Here is a 21,937-nt window from a genome sequence, read left to right as displayed (position 1 = left end):
AGACATGGATTATACTACAGGAGTTTGTCAATGTTAAGCCTTAAGTCATTTTGCTGTATTTAAACTCAGCCCCAATTTAGATAGAACCGGAGGGTGAATCCCTCTTTATTGGTCACACACACGGCAGAACACCTCTGCATTTAACCCATCCTAGTACTAGGAGGGGGGATTGGAGGTGTCCGGTAAGCAAGTAGCAGTCCACTTTCCATATTTCAAGTCTGTTCGGGGATTTGAACCGGCGACCCTATGATTCCCAGTCCAAGCCCCTACTGACTGAGCCACTGCTGGACATGCATTAATCTAAAATATTCTCAGTTTTTCGATTGTTCATCATAGCGGAAGCAAATACTGTATATATAACCAAAGCTTTATTCCCCAGTTCCAGGTAACATGGAAGGGGTCAAACATTCCTTTAATGCTTTCACTTTATTTGTCTCTAATAGATCTTTTTCATGTGGGTTTCCATGATATTTCCCCTGGTGGTTATAGTTTCACGTTTTTCTACACATCATTTGTCAATCAAGCAGAAACAAAGCTCCATATTCTCTCCTACTTTCTGTTTATAACATTTGCGTGTCTCTAAGTGGCAGGCTCTCTTGCTCTATTCATACATGGTGGTGATCAGTGCTTATACAACTCTTAATACCCAGTTCTTCTTCTGCTGTCAGAAACTTAAAACACAAGAATTTTTCTCGGAAAGAATTACCAACCACTCTATGTTTAGAAGGACTAATGGAAAAGTTCTCATGAACAACGATCACTTTTGTGTTATATCCATCAGTAATCGAGTAGCAAAAATGAACATTTATTTATATGAAAATGTCACGGATTATTAATTTAAGGTCAGTTTGAATTTTCTTTTGGCAACGTGCTGTGCTAAATGTTTAGAAAATGCTCAAACAAAAGCTGATTGAGATGTTCTAACCCCGCTAATACTCATGTAATCACGTCTGAAAGTTATTGGATACACGCACGCTCATGGTAACTTTTAATAAGAAATATCAGCGAGTCTAGCTTGCCATACTAAAGCAAAGAGAAACAAATTGATGCATTGCCCAAAGCCTTTCTGGCTGTCACATAACATGTTTCTCAATACCGCACACACCGCATAATATAATCACTTGACCGAGCCGTTTCTCTTGGAAATATATATTGGACCACTTTATTATTTCACATTTTCAGTGAATATCTTTTAGCCTGATATTTTACTGGAAGCCCTACTGGACTAGATGCTAAAATAACAACAACTCCCTTTACTTGTTGCTCAGGAAAATATTCAAATCAATTGCCGAGACAGAAGTGTTTCTTATCCTTTTGATCCTGATGAAGGTAAAGAATCGCTTCCAGATAATAAAAAAACGGCATCCGACAGAGCTGCCAACCCTCATAGCCATGAAGAACTTTTGGTTAACATTTCATGACGAAAATCTCCCGCTGGCCGCCTACACCGCCGCTCAGTTTTCCTTCTGCAGCCGACCCAAGCTGTAACCAAACACCAGAGGTTAGAAATGGCACGATATCACGCCGCACTTGCCCATGTTAGTTGCGCTAAGATGTCGAGCCATACATCATATAACGGCAATGCTTCACAGCGACTCGGTCACATTCCTTGAAACTGAAGTAATTCGACCTGTTGCTGCACCAAAGCGCTGACAGAGAGATCTGACGGGAGATCAGTCCTGAGATGTGCGTCCACGTGTGCAAATTGTTTCCTCATCTTCCATTTCCTGCAGTATCTTGCTGTGATGTTCTCACACACACACACACAAACACACACAAACCCCCCTGACACTGCAATTTGTCCTTATCAAAGCTCACGATCAGGTGGTAAACAGTTTATCTCCCTCCTTCACAAAGGCCCCAGATGTGACGGAAATGAAAGTTAACGTCCGAAAAGCCTCCGCTGAGCGTCTGGCTCCATGATTGATCGGTGCAATTCTGCAGCCTTCTAGGAGCCGTCATTTTCCTTTAACTCAGGCCTTGCTCACGTTTTTTTTTATCTCCATCTCCCATGATTTGATATAACCGCCATCTACTTTTCCTCCCGAACTCCAATGTATCTCACCATGACTCACTACGAGCCTTCAAACCTTTGTCTTTCTCTTTCTCTTGACCACAGTGTCCCTGATATTTGCCCTCCTCTGTGTTTTATCTCCATGTGTCAGGGTCAAGACAAAGGTCGGAGGTGCGGTGTGGCTGAGCAATAAAATACAGGTGTTTTTCTAAAAGGCGAGACAGGAGTGGGGGCCGCGCAGGCTTTGAGATGACAAACAGGCCGTGTCTGTTTCTAATGAGACCTGCTCTGCGGACGGGTGTCTATACACACACTTTGTGGAGTATATGAGGAGGTGTAACCGCCTCCATCACCACCCACACAGAGAAAACTGCAGGGTTCCAGCTCTCCAGTTCAAATGCCCAGGAACCAGCCTCTCCGCGGGCCCTTTACAGTGTCACGAGCATTAGCAGTCAGCAAAATGAAAGAAACATGGCAATCCCCACATGGCCTGGCTGCAGTATATGAGCTCCTCAAAAGTACAAGGTTTTTATGTGAGTCCAAGCCGTACAGCTGGTATCCGTTTGACCACAAGGAGCATTGATAAAAGGCATTAAAAACGAGGCCATGGTCCATTTGAAGCAACACGGGCCAACATAAACCACATTGGCAGTAAGTCATATTATGTTGAATATCTTTTTTAAAGCAGACATGAGGATCTAGAAAACACAGCGAACAGGAGAAGTGTTACACAACCTAACCTTAGGGTCATTTTAGGTTTGGAATATTGTACCTGGCAGCATAAACATGTGATCCTTAATTCCTTTATTCTCTAACATTGGTTGTTTAAAAGCATGTCAATTGTTAAACACTATATGGTAAAACTGTATTATGCTAATAAAGTGCACAATTTTTACCTTTTTAATTCATTTTCCCAATTAAAAAGCCTATGAAACCCAACTTACTACTTGAAATGTCCAACAAAGGGCACAAATAACACCCCTCTTTGAATGTGCAAACCAACTGTCAGTAACGGCAGACTTTATCCCATATGCACGCACATGCACAGAGCAACGCGAATCAGTTAAACTGAGCCTGTCAAAGGACTACAAATCCCTACGCAGGGCCTGTCACGTCTAGCAGTCGCAGAGGCTTGAAAAGTCATCAACCTCTGAGGACGGCTTTTTTACTGCTTCTAAACTGGCCCGAGCCCCTGCACATAAAACTTCAGAAAAGCAGTTCAAGAAGGAGATCTGGGGGTGGAGATTGACACCACCACCCCCGTCCCCACCCTGCCTCTCACAGCCCGTTCAGATTTGGCACTTGCTGGCTGTTTACGGAACCATGTGCACAGACAATAGACTACGATGTCTTTACAGCCTATGATTGTTTAGACGGGAAGTGAGAGCTCCTAACATTACTCACATCTTGTTCGTAGAGAGCGGATTGAGTTGGAAGCTTGTGCTGTTCGGTGATCAGCCACGAATCCAACGGCATCATGTCTCTGCAGGCCTGACAGACCGACTACAGGGTTGTATGAAACGGATCAAATAAAGGGGGGTTACATATGTTGACCAAAAAGACTATGATGAAGTCCTAAAGTGTCTTTGTTTTGTCCAAAGCTTAAAGATGTTAAAGTGACCGTCATGGAGAAGTGAAGTAACCAGAAAGTATTTACATTTAGTGATCTAAAATCTGAAAATGGTGACTTTTTTTTAATACAAATTACTCTGAGATTAGTACCTGTTAACAACTCTTGTGAGTGAGAATATGTGGTTGGCACAGACCATCACACACACAGCAGGGTGACTCTTGTTGACTTGACCTCTGACATCCTGCCATATGCAGATGTGTACTCCCTTTAAGTCGGACAGGAACTCTTACCAAGTGCCATCAAAGCTCGAGTTTGCGCTTCTCGCTTGCATGACATCAAATGGAAGGGATTTTGCACGGACGCTGAGGCATCAGATTTACGTCCCTGTGCTCAGCTTCAAACAAAGAGCAGGCACTCTGACACCTGTGGACCGCTTGGCCTTGCCGGAAAAAAGGCAAACGTGCTTCTGAAGATCTGAGCCGACGTTAATCCCCTTCCTACCCCGCAGCCAGACACACACACACGATCACTCCTGGGTCAGTTTCAGCCATTTAAACCCTCCCCTTTGCCCAGTCAACAGGTGGTAGGGTCTTTAGCCTCTCCTCTGTTGTAGCGGCGAAAAAATGTCCGGCGCAAATAAACACATTCACAGTTCCGTCAAGTGGTGGGAAGAATAACCGTGACATGTTAGCAGCTGCCTTCCTCTGGCAAGCCCTGTAACAAGCTGTTGGGTTACAGGGTTTTTCCCCAAAGTGTAATTCTTGTCTTTTTTTGATAAGTTTGGACAATTAAATCTATCGTGTTACAGTTGAGTCACTCTCTTCATTCATTTCGCACTAGCCTGCGCCTGTTTCCCAAACCATAACATTGCAAACAAGGCAGAATGTTCCTCTCGCATTTCCTGGTTTGTTTTATTTCTGTAGATAAGATAGGAGAGGATACTTTTCTGTACGCCGACTTGTTTTTAGTTTTGCACAGAAAGCGTCCCATTCTAAGTGAAACTAATCAGTCACACCCCGGCAGACCACTCCGCAAGATGTAAAAGTCTTACATTTGTTTTGATATGTCACTGATGTGTTTGTCTGGCTGGACTGCTGTGAAATGTCAAGTATGCGTTTATTACTCAAAGAACAAATGTGTGTTTATTTGGTGGAGTCAGACGAGACACAGTTTGGTTGGATTAACTGTTGTTTATGCTGCTCAGCACACCAGAGGCTCTGTTTGGACTATACTGACACGCTGTCTCTGTCCCTGTTTCTCTCAGATCCTCCACTTCACATTTCACTCTCCGATGTGTTGCTTCATCCTCTCTATCATCTAGTAAAGCTCTCTTAGGCTTCACCAACATCCCAGCTCTTTTATTTAACACCTCTTTAAAATCGAAAAAACCTCACCTTGTTTGTGGGGGAATTTAATAAATTGCCCTAGAACCAGCACAAGTCGTAAAAGCCTCTCCAAAGCGAGGTGACCGGTGCATTTCTTGTTGCCGTTGGCATTTGCTGGGCATCGACTGAACTTTTGGGAAGTGATGAACGGCAGCATGTGTCACCTGGCAGGAACCAGACAGCGGTTAGGGAGCGGAAATGAGCAGAGAGGAGGGCACAGTGATCCCTTCTCAGTCTCCTGACAATTTCAAACACACTTTTATTAATCTCGCTTTGCACAAACAAATAAACGTTCACAGTTTCAAGGAACCCTAAGCACAGCAGCAGACACTGAAGCCCTGAAACATTTGTGACCATTTGTATATCAATTACTCACCGTGTCACCTTGGAAGAAAAGGTTTTTGTTGCTCATTTTTGGGGCGAAGTATTCCTTTTTGCCCAGTAACCTGCTTGTATCCGGGAAATAATCAGATTTTGTGTCTCATTTTAGTAACATGTTCAATAACTCAACGTCTAATGTATGTTCTCTCTCCCTTCCTATTTATATCACACCCCCTCTCTTCCTCACACCTGTCCCTGAACCCACACCCCCACCCCAGCCTGTGACTGCCACCCTGTGGGTGCAGCCGGCAAGACGTGCAACCAGACCACAGGCCAGTGCCCCTGCAAGGACGGCGTCACCGGCATCACCTGCAACCGCTGTGCAAAGGGCTACCAGCAGAGCCGCTCGCCTGTGGCCCCATGCATCAGTGAGTGAGAGACACACACACACACACACACACACACACACGCACACACTGCACTCTGCTTCATAATTTAATCATCTTGGCAGTGAGTCAATGCATAAAACTGCAAAACACTGGCACACCCCATTTTAAAGAACATAACAGAAAAGGCATAATGGATTGTTTCAATACAGTAGAGAAAAATACACGTAAAGCAGAACATACTCACAGCAGTGAGATTACAGGGCATAATTGAAAGCACACGTCCCCGAAAGTCCTTCTGGCCTCATGAAAGGCACACCCAACCCGCACAATCTCTGCATATACAGCACACTGTGGGTTTGCACAGCCACTGAGAATGCAATGATAATGTCATTTAGAGCAGCCCAAAACATGCGTGCAACGGGCCCAGATACAAACTGAAGAGTGATCTTTTTGGAGAGCTGGTAGTGTGAGAACTCGTGAGTTGGTTATTGTTGTTTTACTTGCTGTCGATGATATAGTGTGTGTAGTTTGCATGTCAACTACATCAGCTTTTTAATTTCCTGTGACAAACACGAATGTGTGCGTGTGGGGGTTATGTAATTTGCCAGTGGCCCGGCACATGCGGGCATGTGTAATCGCGAGCAGCTTTCCACCACACTGCGCCAGGCCGTACGGGCACACATTGCACACACTCACAAGGAGAACCTCCACCAAAGCAGTCACGCCACCCAGTGCCGCACCAATCTCCGCCACACTGTGCCACATGGTGCCGTGTTGTTTCTCTCACATGCCGCTCCAGAGCAGATGGCGGAGGGGCGAGAAGACGAAAACAACTGTGGTCATGCATGGCAGACCCCACTCGTTCGAGTGCCGCTGAACCATCCCAGTGAGAACAAGAAGAATTGTGTACGTGCGTTTTTAAGTACATGCGCACATTTAGATCCGTTTCGAATAGAGTTAATGACAACTGTGTGTGTCAATATGGCCTCACGGTGGGCAATCTTACTTCCTTTGAGGCTCCCGGACCCCAAGACAGAAGACAAGCCCATTAAGCAGCCAATTAGTATGATGGCAGCAACCCTCATCTGAATGATCCTTTCATCATCTGTCTGTCTTCACAAGATGTGGCCATGGGGGCACGCGGACTCAAAGTGGCTTCTAGCAGCTGCGCCTGCCTTCACAAAGCTCTGTGCCCTTGTTTGTTTTTGTTGGCGGGGTGTCCATAATTTCAGAGAGACAACTGCTGCTTTTCCCTCAAAACAGCTTTCCTACAAACCCCCCCACCCCCCTCCTCCTGCCAATACACTCCCACTCGCTTGGTTCAAACCTTCAACCTCCAAATCCAATCAAAAGCAGATCCTCTAAGCCGGGGTTCCAGTAACTCTGTTTACGGTAAAAGCAGAGGGCCCGTTGTTAGCATTAGCATTTGTATTGGAAAGATGCATACGATTAAAAATGAAGTCCTGGAGGAATTCCACTAGGCACTTTGAGAGTAGCCAGCGGGCACAGCGAGGGCGGGCTGCATCTGTCTCAAGACGATCCAACCAAAATTGCCCCCTTGCCATCTGTCCATCTGTCTTGTATGGAGATTACATAGCAGTGTTAACCCCACATCTGTTAGGGGAGGACGAGACTAATCTAGCGCAGCCACCTTTCTATTCCAACCTCAAAGTATCAACCCCTGCCTCAGATGTGTGCCGACTTTGAATGGATTGACTTCTCCAAACTGGATTAGTGGGAGGATTTGTGATGCATCCTCAGAGTTTGGCTCAAAAACTTGAATTTGTTCTTCTGATCTCCGTTAGTTCTTCCACTTTTTCAGGACTTTTAAACATGTTCTTTAAAAATGACAGTGAAACCACCATGTTAGTCTGTGGAATGCATGGTTTATTTAAGCCCGTCTTCCCTCTCACCACCAATAAGTATCCCTGTCAGTCTGCCAGTGTTTATCTGGCATGTCTATCTGCACTGCCCCATGTGTTTTCATGCATGTAGTTGACATATGTCACAATACAAACCTACTGTATGACAGCCTTGGTATTTAGTCCTGGTGATCTTGGTGAACTCATACACCTTTAACTTCTTCTCAACACTAACTTCTCCTTATTTTTTGGGCTTATTGTTATATAAAAAAAACGTTTCCATGCCAAGTCTGCGGGGTAAATTTGAATGTATTCAGACTTCTTTAATGCACTTTAAGCATTCAGCAAAATCTAAACGACCCTTCTTGAAAGGCATGCCTGTACATCTAAGCAGCAACATAATTTGTGTGTTCCTTTTGTGTGTTTCAGAAATCCCGGTAGTCAACCCCACAGCTGTGGTGAGCAGCACAGAGGAACCAGCAGGTTAGTTTTTGCTCTCTGTACCTCGCCCATAAGCACCACTGCTTTATGAGAGGAACAAAAACATATTTTTCAAAATTTCTGGACTCGAGTTTTAAGGTGTGGAATAAATATTAATGAAGGGTGGGTCCCCCTGCTTTTGTAGATCGGAAAAGAGAACGAGTGCACCGGGACCTGCAGACTTTTTCCATTGTCTTAAAAACCTGTGTCCTTGGCACAGTTTCCCCCAAAACCGCTAACCTCAAGGTAGTGGAGCCTCGCTGTGCGCTCTCTGTAACTGCAGCTCAAAGCCAAGGCCGCTAGATAGGCAGCAGAGGTGATTAGTTAAAGTTTAGCTGGGAGACATATTGGAAGGGGGAGTTTTGAGGCGTGAAAAACTGTTGGCAAGAGGCTGAGGGGAAATTTGTTCAGTCGCTCCCTCGAACTGTCCAATTTACGCTCCGGTCAATTACCCTGCCCTTATTTTTCATCCTGTGGCTTTTTTCATTTGAAGGGTGGTGTTGATTTGGAAATGTTGATTCATTAGTTGGTTTATAAAATATATCATCACTCAGGCTGCTGATCATCACACACACACACACACACACACACACACACACACACACACACACACACACACACACACACACACACACACACACACACACACACACACACACACACACTTTACAGCACTAGCATCTAATTGTATTATTCTTGTATCTTCTCTCTTCTACTAACTGTACATGTTGTCAGTAGATCTCTGCTCTTTCACTTCTTACATTTCATATACAGTTTGAGTTATAGCGTAATGAGGTCTATAAGGGCCGATACAAACTTAAATTTACAGGAAAATATTGAAGTTGAAGGCCAAACTTGGTCACAGTCGATACACATTACATAGGCCTATACTATAATGAAAAACCCTCCTATTAAATTGATATAGAATGTTTAATGAACATTAGTTTAAACTGTTCTGAAAATATGCCTATTTGACTGCTGCCAAGAGTTGAATGTGAGTATTATTACCCTTCTTATGTGCATAAGTAAATATCATAAATTGGCTTATTTAAATAAGCTTGAATCAGTTAAACACAAGGACTGGAAACAAGAGAAACCCAGGAGGAGCCCCCTAGCCGAGCAGTTACATCACACGTCATATCACCACAGCATTTAATAAAACTATATCAAGAATAGCACTTCTTTAATAATATCAACCCTTTGTGGAGTACACTGTGACCTCACAAAACACATTTTTGTCTGTAACTCAAGAATTCACACGCTAATAATGACTATTTCACATGCATATCTATATGTCATTTTTGACAGACATCAATGGTAAGCTGCACTATGACTGTTTGGCAGAGGCATGGTGTGAGGAAGTCATTCTAGTTTCCTCTCATTGCTTGGGCTTTTGAACTTTTTCGAAAAAACAAAAAAAATGCACAGTCCAGCCCTTTCTTGTGTGTACTTCTTCCCTGGGAAAATGTTACAGGGTCCCGAAAACACAAGAGTTCTTGATCACCAATTCACCTCAGGCGCCACCAAACACCCCCAGAGCATTTCCCCCCAATCCTTCTCCAAACCCGAGGCCCTAAAAAGTTTTTGTGTGAGGGGCGGTGTGTGCAATTTGTCCTTGTCATGGCACAGTGAGAGGGGCTGAAGGGAACGAGGGCATCGAGAGCCCCAGAGCCAATACTGTTTTCAGTGGGCCGGTCTTCTGGGTCAGTGGGCGATTTCACCGAGTGCTTTTCCAGGTGAACAGCCAGCAGTAAGTGACTCTTCATTCATGGGAAACACACACTGTCTCCCAGCCAGCGTTTCACCACCGATACCTTCAGGCCAGCCCCTGTATACACACACACACACACACTGCCAGTATACTAATGAAATCCATGCACAACTCATACGAATGCATGCCTGTCACAGTTGCATGCACACTTACATGATAATGATCTGCACATGAAGCTCAGTCCTAATGAAAAAGACCCCGAGCAAACTATGATATTTAACATCATCTATTTAAAGAATGCGTGCGACAGACAAATCCATCCACACCTACACCTCTGAACCCGTCCACATCTACACCTCCAATCATCATTTTTTTAAAGCCACCCTGTCTCGGAGTTATTGGAAGCTGCCATCTGCTCTCTCTTTCTCCCTTTCCTTCCTTGTCTCTCCTTTCTCTCTGGCTAATAAAATCTCCAGCACTCTGATATACAGCCAAGCCTCCTGGACATTTTTATGGGCTCCTTGGTCCCCTGTTTCTTTTTCCTGCTGCACTCCTTCCATTGCTCCATCCGTCGCCCCCCCCCCCAAAAAAAAATGAACGATGAAACACCCCGACTCATGCAACCCCAAAAAATGTAATTCCTCTCTCTCACGGCCGCTTTTTTTTTCTAATTGGGGCATTTCACTTTAAGCTATTTTATTTGGTTTGCTTTGGGAAGCAACATGACTGAATGGTTTTCCTCTTGAAGGCAATGAGAGGCCTGACCGCAGATACCAGTCCAGCATGTGGTTTTCCAGTTTTATGCCCGACATTCCCAGCCAGCAGCATGGTCAGGTTTTTGTGCCCCTTTACTTAAGCTGACAAAAACCATGTTGACTCTCTTGGCAATTGTTTTTAATATTCGTGTGTCCTCCTCATAGTTTTGTAATTTAAATAAGTGGATCTAATGTTCTACAGTTCATAAAACCCAATGTCATGTGCAGAGCCTTGCTCATGATTAACAGGGTCTTTTTCTTGTCACATCTCCAGTATCAGTAGTTACCATGAGCACAATTTAAAAACACTTGTTATTGATTTCTAACAATAACATCTGCTTTGTAAAGTTCATTAGGTTTGGCCTGTCTCCTTAGCTCTGCGTTCTCTTCGCTTTCAGCTCATGGAAAATGCATTTTGGGATCACAGAGCAAAGCAAATCATTTAATATTAAGATGACAAAATGAATATTTCAAGATTGCTGGAAAAAACATGGGAAAAGATGCATGCATATGATCTATCCGACTGACCTGATCTCCAACTTTCTTGGTCAGAAGTAAAGGCTGTCATTTGTTATTCAGGTAGAAAAGTAAACTTGGGCCAAATTGTAAAATGATGTGAAGTAGTTGCTTCCTGACCTTGACTTGCCTGAAGAATCAGAGCATAACTGTTTCCACTGCAGTTTCCATATTCGCGTGACGGTTTAAAGAAGTGTCAACCTCAAACAGACACTTTAGATGCATGACCACTCAACGAAACCAAGGCTGCTTTAAGACAGTCAGGAGAAGATCAGAGATTGGTCCCTCAGCCAAGAGGTCTATTTTAACTCACGATCGTAATTACAACACCTCATTACGAGGCGGCTCCTCCTCTGAATGGTCAGTGGAGGTCATCTGTCAGGTGTGTGGTCTCTGTCGTCACGCTGGCAGCCAAGGTCTATTCACATGCATCCAACCATGACCTGCCTCCACCACGCTCTGTCTTTTCTCAGACCCCCGAAAACATGTCAAACCCAACACTTTACTACCCTGGTGTGTTTCAACTTGCGTCCCGGCACCGGCTGTTGGAGCAGTGTGATTTGTCAGACGTTTTATTTTAGCACACAAAAACCAAACCGAGCTCAACATTATCCAACCTTTAGCCCCTGTCAGTGAGTATATATTGTTGTGAGGGGGGAGTGAGGATATAAGCGTGCTGGAGTTGTAGTAGTAATTTCATCCAAAAAGTAGATTTTTTTTTTAGCTTATTTACATCCGCTGCAAATTATGTGTTGTTCTCATAAAGTAATAAAGTAAATAATGGGGTTTCTTACTGTATTTACTGAGTATAGTATCCCACTGTACATGTTCAATGCATTTGGGGAAAATATTGCTGTTTATGGTTATACAATAATACGGATTGCAAAACAAATGTGCAAATAATTAGTTTTGTTGTACGTTTTAACATCCAGACATTTTTCCTTTGCCTGTTTTTTAAGACTGAAAGAGATTAAGGCTACGTTAGCATATAATATAATACTGCACCTAATAAATAACACTTAACACTGTAGTTATTTTACCGAATGACAAACAGCTGTAGAAGAGAAATGGTCATTTAGCCTTTTGTTTGAAATACAGCAACTCCTGGATAATTGTTGTTGTTGTCAATACTTTTCATTTTAAATATAATATTCTTTCAGTGTTCATATTCATGTGTTTGTATTTAACTAACTTGGCATGTGTTCATGTGAAAACCACCATGCACATTTTTGGAGCTGTTGCTTCTCTTGGTGGTTTCACAGCACATAAGTTTCTCACACTAACTTTACACATGTGCTGGTGCTGCTACAAAAGCATCACATGATGCTCTCTGAAAGCCAACCTCATGACAACGATTCCAATTTCAAGTGTGTAAGTGTGCCATTATGTGTGTAATGCAAGTGTCAGTAAGCACTCCTACAGACTGCTATAGAGGAGTAAATGTTTTTTTTTCCTTGTCTTTTTGCAGATTGTGAGTCGTATTGCAAACCAGTGAAGGGCAACCTGAAGATCAACATGAAGAAATATTGCAAAAAGGATTATGGTAAGAAGGTGTAAACCATCACAGCCATGATTAATAAACGCACTGTTAGGACTGTTGACCTGAGTGTGTGTTTTATGAATGTGTCCTCAGCGGTGCAGGTGAACGTGCTGGACATGGAGACGGTCGGGGACTGGGCGAAGTTCTCGGTTAACCTGGTGTCTGTGTACAAGAGCCGCGGCGAGCCCCTGAAGCGAGGCGACAACATCCTGTGGGTCCACATGAAGGACCTGGCCTGCAAGTGTCCCAAGATCCAGATGAGCAAACGATTCTTGGTGATGGGCGGCAGCGACGGTGGGACAGGCACAGGGACGGGTCCAGGGGTCGGGCCTGGGGGCGGGGCCAGCAGTCCAGGGGGGGAGCGCATTGGCCTAATGGCTGATAAGAACAGCCTGGTGATCCAGTGGAGGGACGTTTGGACGAGACGCCTGAGGAAGTTCCAGCGCAAAGAGAAGAAGGGGAAGTGCAGCAAAGCGTGATGGGAAAGAAGTGTTCATCCCTACCTCCATCACCCACCTTCATGAACCCTTACCCAGCAACTCTGTCTCCTCCCCCGTCTTCCACCATCACAGGAACACTGCACATTAGAAAGACTGCATGTACCCTTCCTGTTTTTAAGGACCACGTTTTGTGTATATTGTATAATTATTTTCCTTTTTTATTTTTCAAGGTTTGTCTTTGTTGTGTCTCTTTTTTTTTGTCTAATTGGTTTGCCTTTAAAAGGGACCATTAAAAAGGGTATGAAGTGTAGACGAAAGCAGACGCCATTCCCTCCCTCGACGACGACAGCGGAAATGTCCACTCGTCCCCCGACGAAGACCCTCTGACCCTCAGCCTCTGCTTCCTGTCAAGACCCGACTGTCTCCTGCCACTTTGTTTAATGTATGTGTCACACTCTGAGGATTTCATCCAACAGTGTTTGTCACTGACTGACTTCAGCAACAAAACAGGCTGCATATCCTCAGCCTGGCCTCCTCACGTTTAATTTTTGGAACAACTCGGATCAATTCGAGCTGGATCACCTGACAACCTTTCAACGTTTGCTGTTAAAATGTTAGACCTACTTGCTAAAGGTCTCTGCAGTAACTTCTACAGACTGTAACTATGAAACTGTAGTCCCGTGAGGAACCAAGGGCTCCCTTTGCAGGGACGTTTTCCACAGCAAACCTCAGTCGCACCACCACTGCTGCTGCAACCAGACAGCCCTCACAGAATGAACTGCTCGTGTAGGCTCTTGTATCTGCAAGTATTCTACGCCACAGCTCATAGTAGAGTTTATATTCTTCGTGTGGCTACTTGTATCTCATCCATCCGTATCACAGCCATATCCTTATTTGAGATATATCCTTTTGTTTCATTTAAGCAGAACAAACCCTGTTTGCATGTGAGTCACATTCCAGGCCTCCGGGGCTGTGCCTCTTCACCACTAGTCCCTCTCATGAGTGGTTTATAAAGTCATGTATCACCATGATGACTCATGGCTTGTCACATTTTTCTGGAAGAAAGATTAAGCGGTGTGGACAAATGGCTGGAATTTCAGAACAATCCCAATATTTCCAAGGAGACTTTTTCTTTGCTTTATGGATAATGTCTTCCGCTCGGTAGTGGCCTTCCAGATGTTGTTGTGTAACCATTGTCATTTCTTTGTATTTAAATGTCTGAACATTTGGACTGGCAGGCTCTTGTTTGCCGAAATAAGAGATTGAAACGAGAGTTCCTTTTCATGCAGTAAAAAGAAAACAAAGTTGGATAAACAACATAATCGTGTTTTTCTCTAGTGTATTTTGACAAAATGAATGAGGCTGGAAAGTTTTTAGTGCTCACTGATTGTATTATGACATGTGAGGATCATATTTCATTCCTCATGTGCTTTGTTATGTTTGCATGTTTGTGGTTTTTTGCTGGTCCATCAAAACCTTACAGTGAGCAGAGCAAGACCTAAACTAAAAATGAGCATCCAAAGGAAAACTTCCCAAGTCATCTTCCCCCCCCCCACTTGCCTCCCCTTACACAATCCCTGTCATCCTTTGCCAAATAAGTGTAGTCAGTTTTAAAATTCAATTAAGAGGACTATAGAAGTCACGACCAACGAAAACCACAGAGAGACCGTCTGGTTGCTCTCGAGCTTTTTAGCTGCCTTTTACTGTTATTTCATTTTGTAAAGCACATTAGAATTTATTTAAATAGAGTACAAGATAAACACAGTTTTGAGAGGTACATCAAGCTAGCGTAGCAGCGAGTGTGCGGGCAGGCATGTCATGCTAGCGAGTGGTTACGCTCCCCTGGCTGCGGACGTATGTTTGGTTTGTGATTCTTACAAAAGTGTCTCTCCTCTCCTGTCCTCTCTGTGTCAGCCACCACCTTCCCCAAACTCTCTCTCTCTTTTTTTAAAAAACCCATTTTGCATGTTGTGTATTCAGTGTCTCAGATAAGTGACAGCTCAGAACGAGGCTGCCAAACCCCCTCAGTGGTTTACTGTACCACGCTGTAGCTCCTGTTGTCACGTCTTCCGAGAATGTATGTCAAACTGTGAAGAACACACTCAACACACGTACGGTCTGATTGTAAATGTTCATGAAGTACAAGAATGTGGACGCCATGACAGTGTAATGCTATTATACACTTTGAACGGGATGTTGCTCAGTGATTCTGGGCCCGTCTGCTTTTATAATGACAAATTTAATCCAAAACAAACCCTTAACCAAAATGAATTATCACCCACAGGGATGTTTGTGGTGTGACAAAAGAGCAAAGTACAAATAAAGTCTGGTAACACTCGTCTAAAACAAACATTATAACCACACTTGTAATGCGTTATGTTTATACCACTGTATACGTTTAGTTATAAGCACTCATAAAATGAATAATGCCTTAAGCAATTACCATAATTGACTGTTGAGCATTTATGACCTTATGACTCACTGATCATCATAATACTTTAGAACTGCTGGTCACTCACTGACCTTTGCTGCATTATAATTCCCATTGTCGTAGTTTTTATGCTTTGTTATTATAAGCTACTCTTAGGGTGGTTGTTGTTTGCTTTAAGTAACGTTCAACAAAAATACTCAAATGTAAGAGCAACACACAAAACCCAAGCCAATACTGACCACCTACAGAACCCTATAATGCATTATTAGTCATATCATAATGTAATACAGCTATAGAAATGATCAAATCCTTTCAAAGGGTAAAAGTATGAAAATGTGTTATATAAGACCATTTCTGAGTGCTTAGAACTATAATTAAACAGCGCTATTGGCAGATTATAAAGCATGTTTGAAATGCGTTATAGACGTGGGAGTCATAGAGTGTTACCAAAAGCTCTGACAGCAACGATGCCCAGGGCACAATTCCCACCGTTGGAATTTCTCAAAAATGCAGAACCAAACAGTCAATTATTTGTGTGTTGGCTGTCCGCAGTGGCCCGTCAGACAGGTGGTGTTACAGTAGCACCAGTCTCCTCGCCCCGGTATGTGAGTTTGGCGTGACACATTATGATTGATGGTCAGACTGCGTGCCCAGGAGGCCTCTCTGGCACTCGAGCGCCCAACACACTTGCTAAGAAACTGCGGTGTCTTGAATCTGGACTTTCTTTCATGCACAAAATCCTCCTTTCCTTTTTCTATTGGCTCTGTTTTCCTTTTCTCAAGTGCCCACCCTGAATGTTGGAATAAAGATAAGACGTAAAGAGTGAGCCAGATGTCGTTCGGGGGGTGGAAGCGAAGTCTTGTGAAAGCTTTTTTTTTTAGTGAGCCTCATAGGGAGAGCCGTCCTGTTGCTTCACGTTAACAAGCCCAGCAGCTTGGCAGTGGAACTGAGGCCATAACTGCTCTGCTTTGTTTCCCCCCCTTCCCCACCCCCCATCTCTTCGCAGCATTTATAGCATTCACAGGTGTGTGTGTGTGTGTGTGTGTGTGTGTGAGAGTGTGTGTGTGTGTGAGATTAACCTTACCCGATTAAACAAGTGATGAAGAGGATGTAAGAGAGCGCTCAGTTGACGGAGCACAGAGCGTCTCCGCCTGGCCCCCGTTTAATGTTTGACGAGTCTGAACAGTTTATGATGAAGAAATATAATTTACATTTCCCCCGACCTGATTCCCATTTCTTCTTTGGTTCACTTCCCTCATGTCTTGTTTAATGAGTCTTGACACATTTTCAATGTTGTAAATATGTTCCGAACTGCCTCTGCCATTCATGTTTGTCTCTTGTGAAAGCGTCACTTGGCCCCGGATGACTCGCGTGTATGGATGTACAAACCAGATGATGTTATATGGATGTGGAAACCAGTAACATATGCTTTTGTGATCACGGCCAGAAGATGTGGTTTGGATATTACACAGAATGTATTCTTTTTATGGTTTTATGTTGTTTCCGGACAACAACAGCCCTATCGCTAATGACTTTGAGGAGAATCTAGTGCAAATGTGACGCGGGGTGATCACACCCTCTGCTTTTCCCATAGAGTCACGGACAGGAACTGACACAACAACCCACCGCTTTCTGTTACATCAATCTGCCGGGAGTATTGCTTCACTCACACATAAATCGTCCACCTATCATTCTTTGGGAACAAAGGGAGAATTCTTCCCTCAGTTCAGTCCTGCTCTTCACTCCTGCTATATCAAAGTCTTCCTTGTACATTTTTCCTCTGAGGCAATGAACCACTGACTTTTTAATCTAAATGATACAAAAATAAATTATTAGTTAATGAGCTGTGTGTTGTGTTGATCATCTGTCTCTTTAATTGCAGTCATTAGACTGAGCTGCGGAAATAATGTCAGATTGATATGTGTGTGTTTCCCATTGGAAAGTATGTTCGCATACAGTAGGCATGCTTCAGTGTGTTTCCACTCACAGGGTCGAGACTGGGGTCTGAAGGGGGAGAGGACCAGGGAGAGCGGCTCCCCTATAGTAACAGTGCAAGGGCCAAGCTCTGTAAATAAACAGCAAGGCACACACACACACACACACACACACACACACACACACACACACACACACACACTCACTCTCTCGAATGTGTACCTCACCTCTGAGGGAAACCCAACTCCAGAGTCAGGTCCAAAGCAGGAAACTCCTTCCTCTGTTTCTCTCCCCCTTCTCCCTCGCCTACAGTCTCCTCTCTCTCCTCGTCTCTCCACCCCCTAACCAAACAGGCCAGCTCCATCCATCCTGCTGAAGGTAATTTACAGGAAAGCGACCATTTATCATCTCTCTCCCCAGGCAGGGCCATCAAGGCTTTGAGAATAGAGGTAGTTGACATTGTAAGGACACACACACACAAAATGACATATGTCTTTGCATCAAGCACATCCATCCAGAGCATCTTTGCTGTCAGCCTGCCAGTTTGTATTCCTTTGTGTATGACTTTCTAACCTTATTGCTTGTGACAGAACTGATATATTGAACCAAGTCGAGAGGTAAATGATGTGCTCTGTCCTGATGGACTTTCTGAAACGCACAACAAGGTTTCTTTTGCTTCAATACATTTTCCGAATCTCCTAACCTGAACCTAGAGAAAACCATCCCTACAAAATCATCACTGTCCCTCAGTGTGTGTCAAAAGAACCGTTCCAAGAATCGCATTTTTAGGCTTTTCTTTTAAAACTAGATAAATGTAAAAAAGCCCCCCCGTCCCTTGAGTTTTAAGACAATAGTATGGAGAGATATGAAGACTGCTTTCAGTGTTATGAAGTCGCAACTAAACAACTATCATCTAAATGTAGTGTGTTCTGTGGCATTTTTTTAGTGAACCTTGGCTGATCTTTCCATCCCCAGAGTCTCTCAATCCAGTAGGTTACCTTTCCATCCATTAAGAGGCCTTTTCCCACACTCTTTGTATTAAAGGGTATATTAAACGGTTTGCTTGCTTTATGACTGGAATAACGCCTCTGCACCAGTATATTAAAATAAACAACAGGATTTGAAAACGATTTTCTCACAACTTTTGACTTGATCCCTTTTGTTTCTCTTTCTGTCGCTGCCAACACCATGGCTTTCTCCCTAATCCACCTTTTATAAATGTGTAATTGTAGGCTCCACAAAGACTTTAGGAACTTTCCCTTGCGATTGTATCAGTGATATCTATAATTACAACGAATGGATAGAGAGAATCATGTTGATTATTGTTACCCCTCTGCGTGAAATTCAAGTGTGTTTGGAAAACGACTTCACTTTTTGCAGAGTAAACTTGAGCTCTGGCGAGTGACTCTACTGGGGGGGAAAGCTGCTTCTTAGAAAAGAGCATAGCGGATCTGGCCAAATACTGTCCCTTCTTCGCCCTCCCCATCTTACTCACAAACACACACCACCCAGCGGCAGGAGAGGGGGGCTTACCAATCGTGCTTTCATAAGCTGCCAAAGCGGCTTCATTGGCTTTAAATGGAGCCTCATTACCACTCTGCTTCAAAGCTCAACAACAGCATTTTCCAGCATGGGGTCGTGTGTGTGTGTGTGTGTGTGTGTGTGTGTGTGTGTGTGTGTGTGTAGGTCTGTTTCTTAAATCTTCTCTTTTTCACTTTTCATTTTAATGATCCCTATGACTTATTTCCTCTATTTTTATTCCTTCTTTTTCTTTTCTCCCCTCGGAGACAGCGAGCGCATGTGTGAATATCTGAATGTATCTGTGAACACTCATTTATGCTTGTCTCTGAGTGTGTGTGAGTGTGTGTGGGTCACCAAGCTCTAACCCCCACTGCAAACCGCAAAAAATGTGGCGAGAATTCTGTGTGGACCCAGATCATAAATATTCAGTGGTGAAGGTCTGATCGCTCTCTCTGCTGCATGTCTTTTCTCTGAGTGAAACCAGCTGTCGACTGAAGAGACACCACTCTCTCTGGAGCTGACAACATGCGTGACAATGACCACACCTCCGCTCGCACATCTGTCATCCTTCAATCTTTTACATTTTTCCATCTTACCTTAAAATAGCACATTTTCTATGCCTCCACAGAGAATGTCTTCTTCTCACTTTCAAATCCATCCAAACCCACAATCACATTCATGGACAATTTTCCAGACACAAACACACAGTGTTGAGAATTGTAAGGGGCCGCTGTCGCACAAAACTGGGATTCAGTGTCCCTTTGTTGCTCTTTTTTATTGGAGAAACAAACTTTATTGGGCCAGTGAGTGATTGAGAATGAGTGAGGAATAGGGGGGTAATTTAAAACCAGTGTGGTCCCTGATAGGAGCATTGTGCAGCACAAGCCGCTCCTAATCCGCCCCTCAGCTTTGTGTTTGATTGGGTACTGTTGAAAATGGGGATGAGTCTGCCTCTTCAAAGCCTGTAACATAAGAGGAATGTGTGTGTGCGTGTGTGTGTGTGCTGCCGCCCATGTATTAAGGTGATCACAAAAAGCGGATTGTGTGCAGATGGACAAATAGAAATTACACCGATAGATTTTGCGTAAGCCCCTTTGTGAGTCGTCTCATTTTAATAGCTTTGCTTCAAGACTTACAATCCTGGCTTTAGGGGTAAGTAATTATTAAACAGTCACTTCAATGTGGGCTCAAACACTTTTAATGAATGTATTGAAAAACACGCTTTCAATATGTTGCAGGGTTTTGTTTGGCGAGGAATCCTCCAATCGGATCATGGTGGGCTACTGTGGGATCAGGCCTGGGGCACGCATTTCAGTTCAGGATGAAGGTCGGATATCGAAATCAGAGAGCGTCTTGGCTTTGATTTGGCCAAAGTCTTAGGAGAGAGGTATGTCTAAAAGATAATTCACCTTGCACTCTTCAAAAGCTGGACTGGATGACGGATGGAGAGGACTTTAAGGTCACCGGTTAGATCCGATGTAAAGAGTAAATTAATCATCTGTACAGGAGGAACGTTTCATCAAACTAGGTCCTCTGACAGAGCGGCGTATGATGAGTCTCACATTTTATAGGAGAAAAGTATTTTTGAATTAATAGATTTCCGAGAGCATTATTCATTTACAATTTTACAAGTGACGACAGACTGATTGGTGAAAATGTGCAATTTGAGGAGTATCCATTCTGAATTGGCTTTGAGTCCAATCGGCCGTGTCAGCCAAACATTTTGATTAAATATGCATAATTCAGGGGTGACCTAGAGGCTAGCTGTGTTTCAAATAATTCTGACTCATTTTTGGAATACATACAGTTTCTAAAAGGACAGAGAAAGACATGTCGTAAAGTCCTATCGAGCCAGGGAGCAATGATGTTGACGAAAGCATTTATTCAAAAAACTCCGGTTGTGGACGAATTTTAAAAAAAATCTCAGATGAAACCCAGGTTTGATCGTTTTCCAATAAAAAAACTGCTATTATTTAACAGAAACTAGCTTCAAATGTGTCTTTTCTCTATACAACCGTCCATGCTGAACCATTTCTCGCTAATAAAAAAGTAGATCTGATAATAATGCTCCTCTCTCCTCAAGGCTCAGGCCCTCTTTCAGCTCCTCACCCCAGGCTATACTGTACCGTACTGCGTAAGGCCGTGCCGATCCACTTCAGGCCCCATCTGTTGGCATTTAGCACCAGCTTCCCCGCCTCTGCACTGATCTCCGGTCCACATTAACTGCCCTAATTTGTCTGCCAAAGCCCGCTCTGATTGCTACCATGTGATGTTATGTGAAAGGTGAGGGATGCCTACTTATCTGTGAAGACAGACAGAGAGAACGAAGGAGGGAGGGTTCAAACGAGAAAGGGCAAGCAGGGTTAGAAAAAGGGGTTGAGAAAGGAAAGGAAAGTGACTAGAGAATGACATGGAGAACAGAGACCACATGTCAGGATGGGAACTTCGGTTGGGTTAGCGGTTCATGAAATGTGTTAAAAGTGAACTTTGTGGTTTTGTGGAGACAGTAGCTTTCCCCCCAGAGACGACAGTGATGGGTCCAGACTGAGATGTCATCAAGCCCCACAGTTCAGCAGGACTTTAGTTGTCACGCTTCGATGCAAGCCCACATTATCCCCCAGAGAAATGAAAAGTTTCCATTCTGAGACTTTTTCTTTTCCTCTGAGTCCACTTCTCATGTCAAGGACCTGGAAGCTTCTCCATAGCGGTGGGAACTGTTGTCTTTGTCACGATTATGACAGTTAGACAAGTGAAGATCTACAGTGCTTAGACAGAGCTTGAGGTGCTTCTTCTTGTCATGGAGCTGACTGGTCTCCTTAAAATGATGATACTTTACAACAAAATTGCAACCATGTTTTAAGGGAAACCATCTTCACCATCTAAATTGGGGATACAGAAAGATCCCCAAATGCAATTTCAGAACTCATTGAGTTTAGTCCTGAGCCAGAAGGCAAAGCTCTCTGTCTACCGGGCCATTTTCGTTCCTACCCTCACCTATGGTCATGAAGGATGGGTCATGACCGAAAGAATGAGATCAAGGATACAAGCGGCCGAAATGGGATTT

At 43.7% G+C, this 21,937-nt stretch overlaps 1 protein-coding gene across 1 annotated transcript in view; it reads left to right on the top strand.

The window, feature by feature from the left end:
• ntn2 (netrin 2) overlaps nt 1-17,260 on the top strand; it is a 29,411-nt gene extending 12,151 nt beyond the window's left edge. The window contains exons 3-6 of the mRNA XM_063894198.1: nt 5,572-5,721; nt 7,974-8,027; nt 12,475-12,549; nt 12,640-17,260. Of these exons, the coding sequence (XP_063750268.1) occupies nt 5,572-5,721; nt 7,974-8,027; nt 12,475-12,549; nt 12,640-13,025 (665 nt within the window). The 3' untranslated portion in view covers nt 13,026-17,260. The remainder of the gene's footprint in view (nt 1-5,571; nt 5,722-7,973; nt 8,028-12,474; nt 12,550-12,639) is intronic.
• The last annotated feature ends 4,677 nt before the right edge of the window (nt 17,261-21,937 follow it).

Source organism: Eleginops maclovinus, chromosome 10, assembly GCF_036324505.1.
Source record: "Eleginops maclovinus isolate JMC-PN-2008 ecotype Puerto Natales chromosome 10, JC_Emac_rtc_rv5, whole genome shotgun sequence".
Taxonomy (NCBI): Eukaryota; Metazoa; Chordata; class Actinopteri; order Perciformes; family Eleginopidae; genus Eleginops; species Eleginops maclovinus.
Note: the sequence above shows the minus strand (reverse complement) of the source record. Positions and strands in the feature narration are given on the sequence as shown.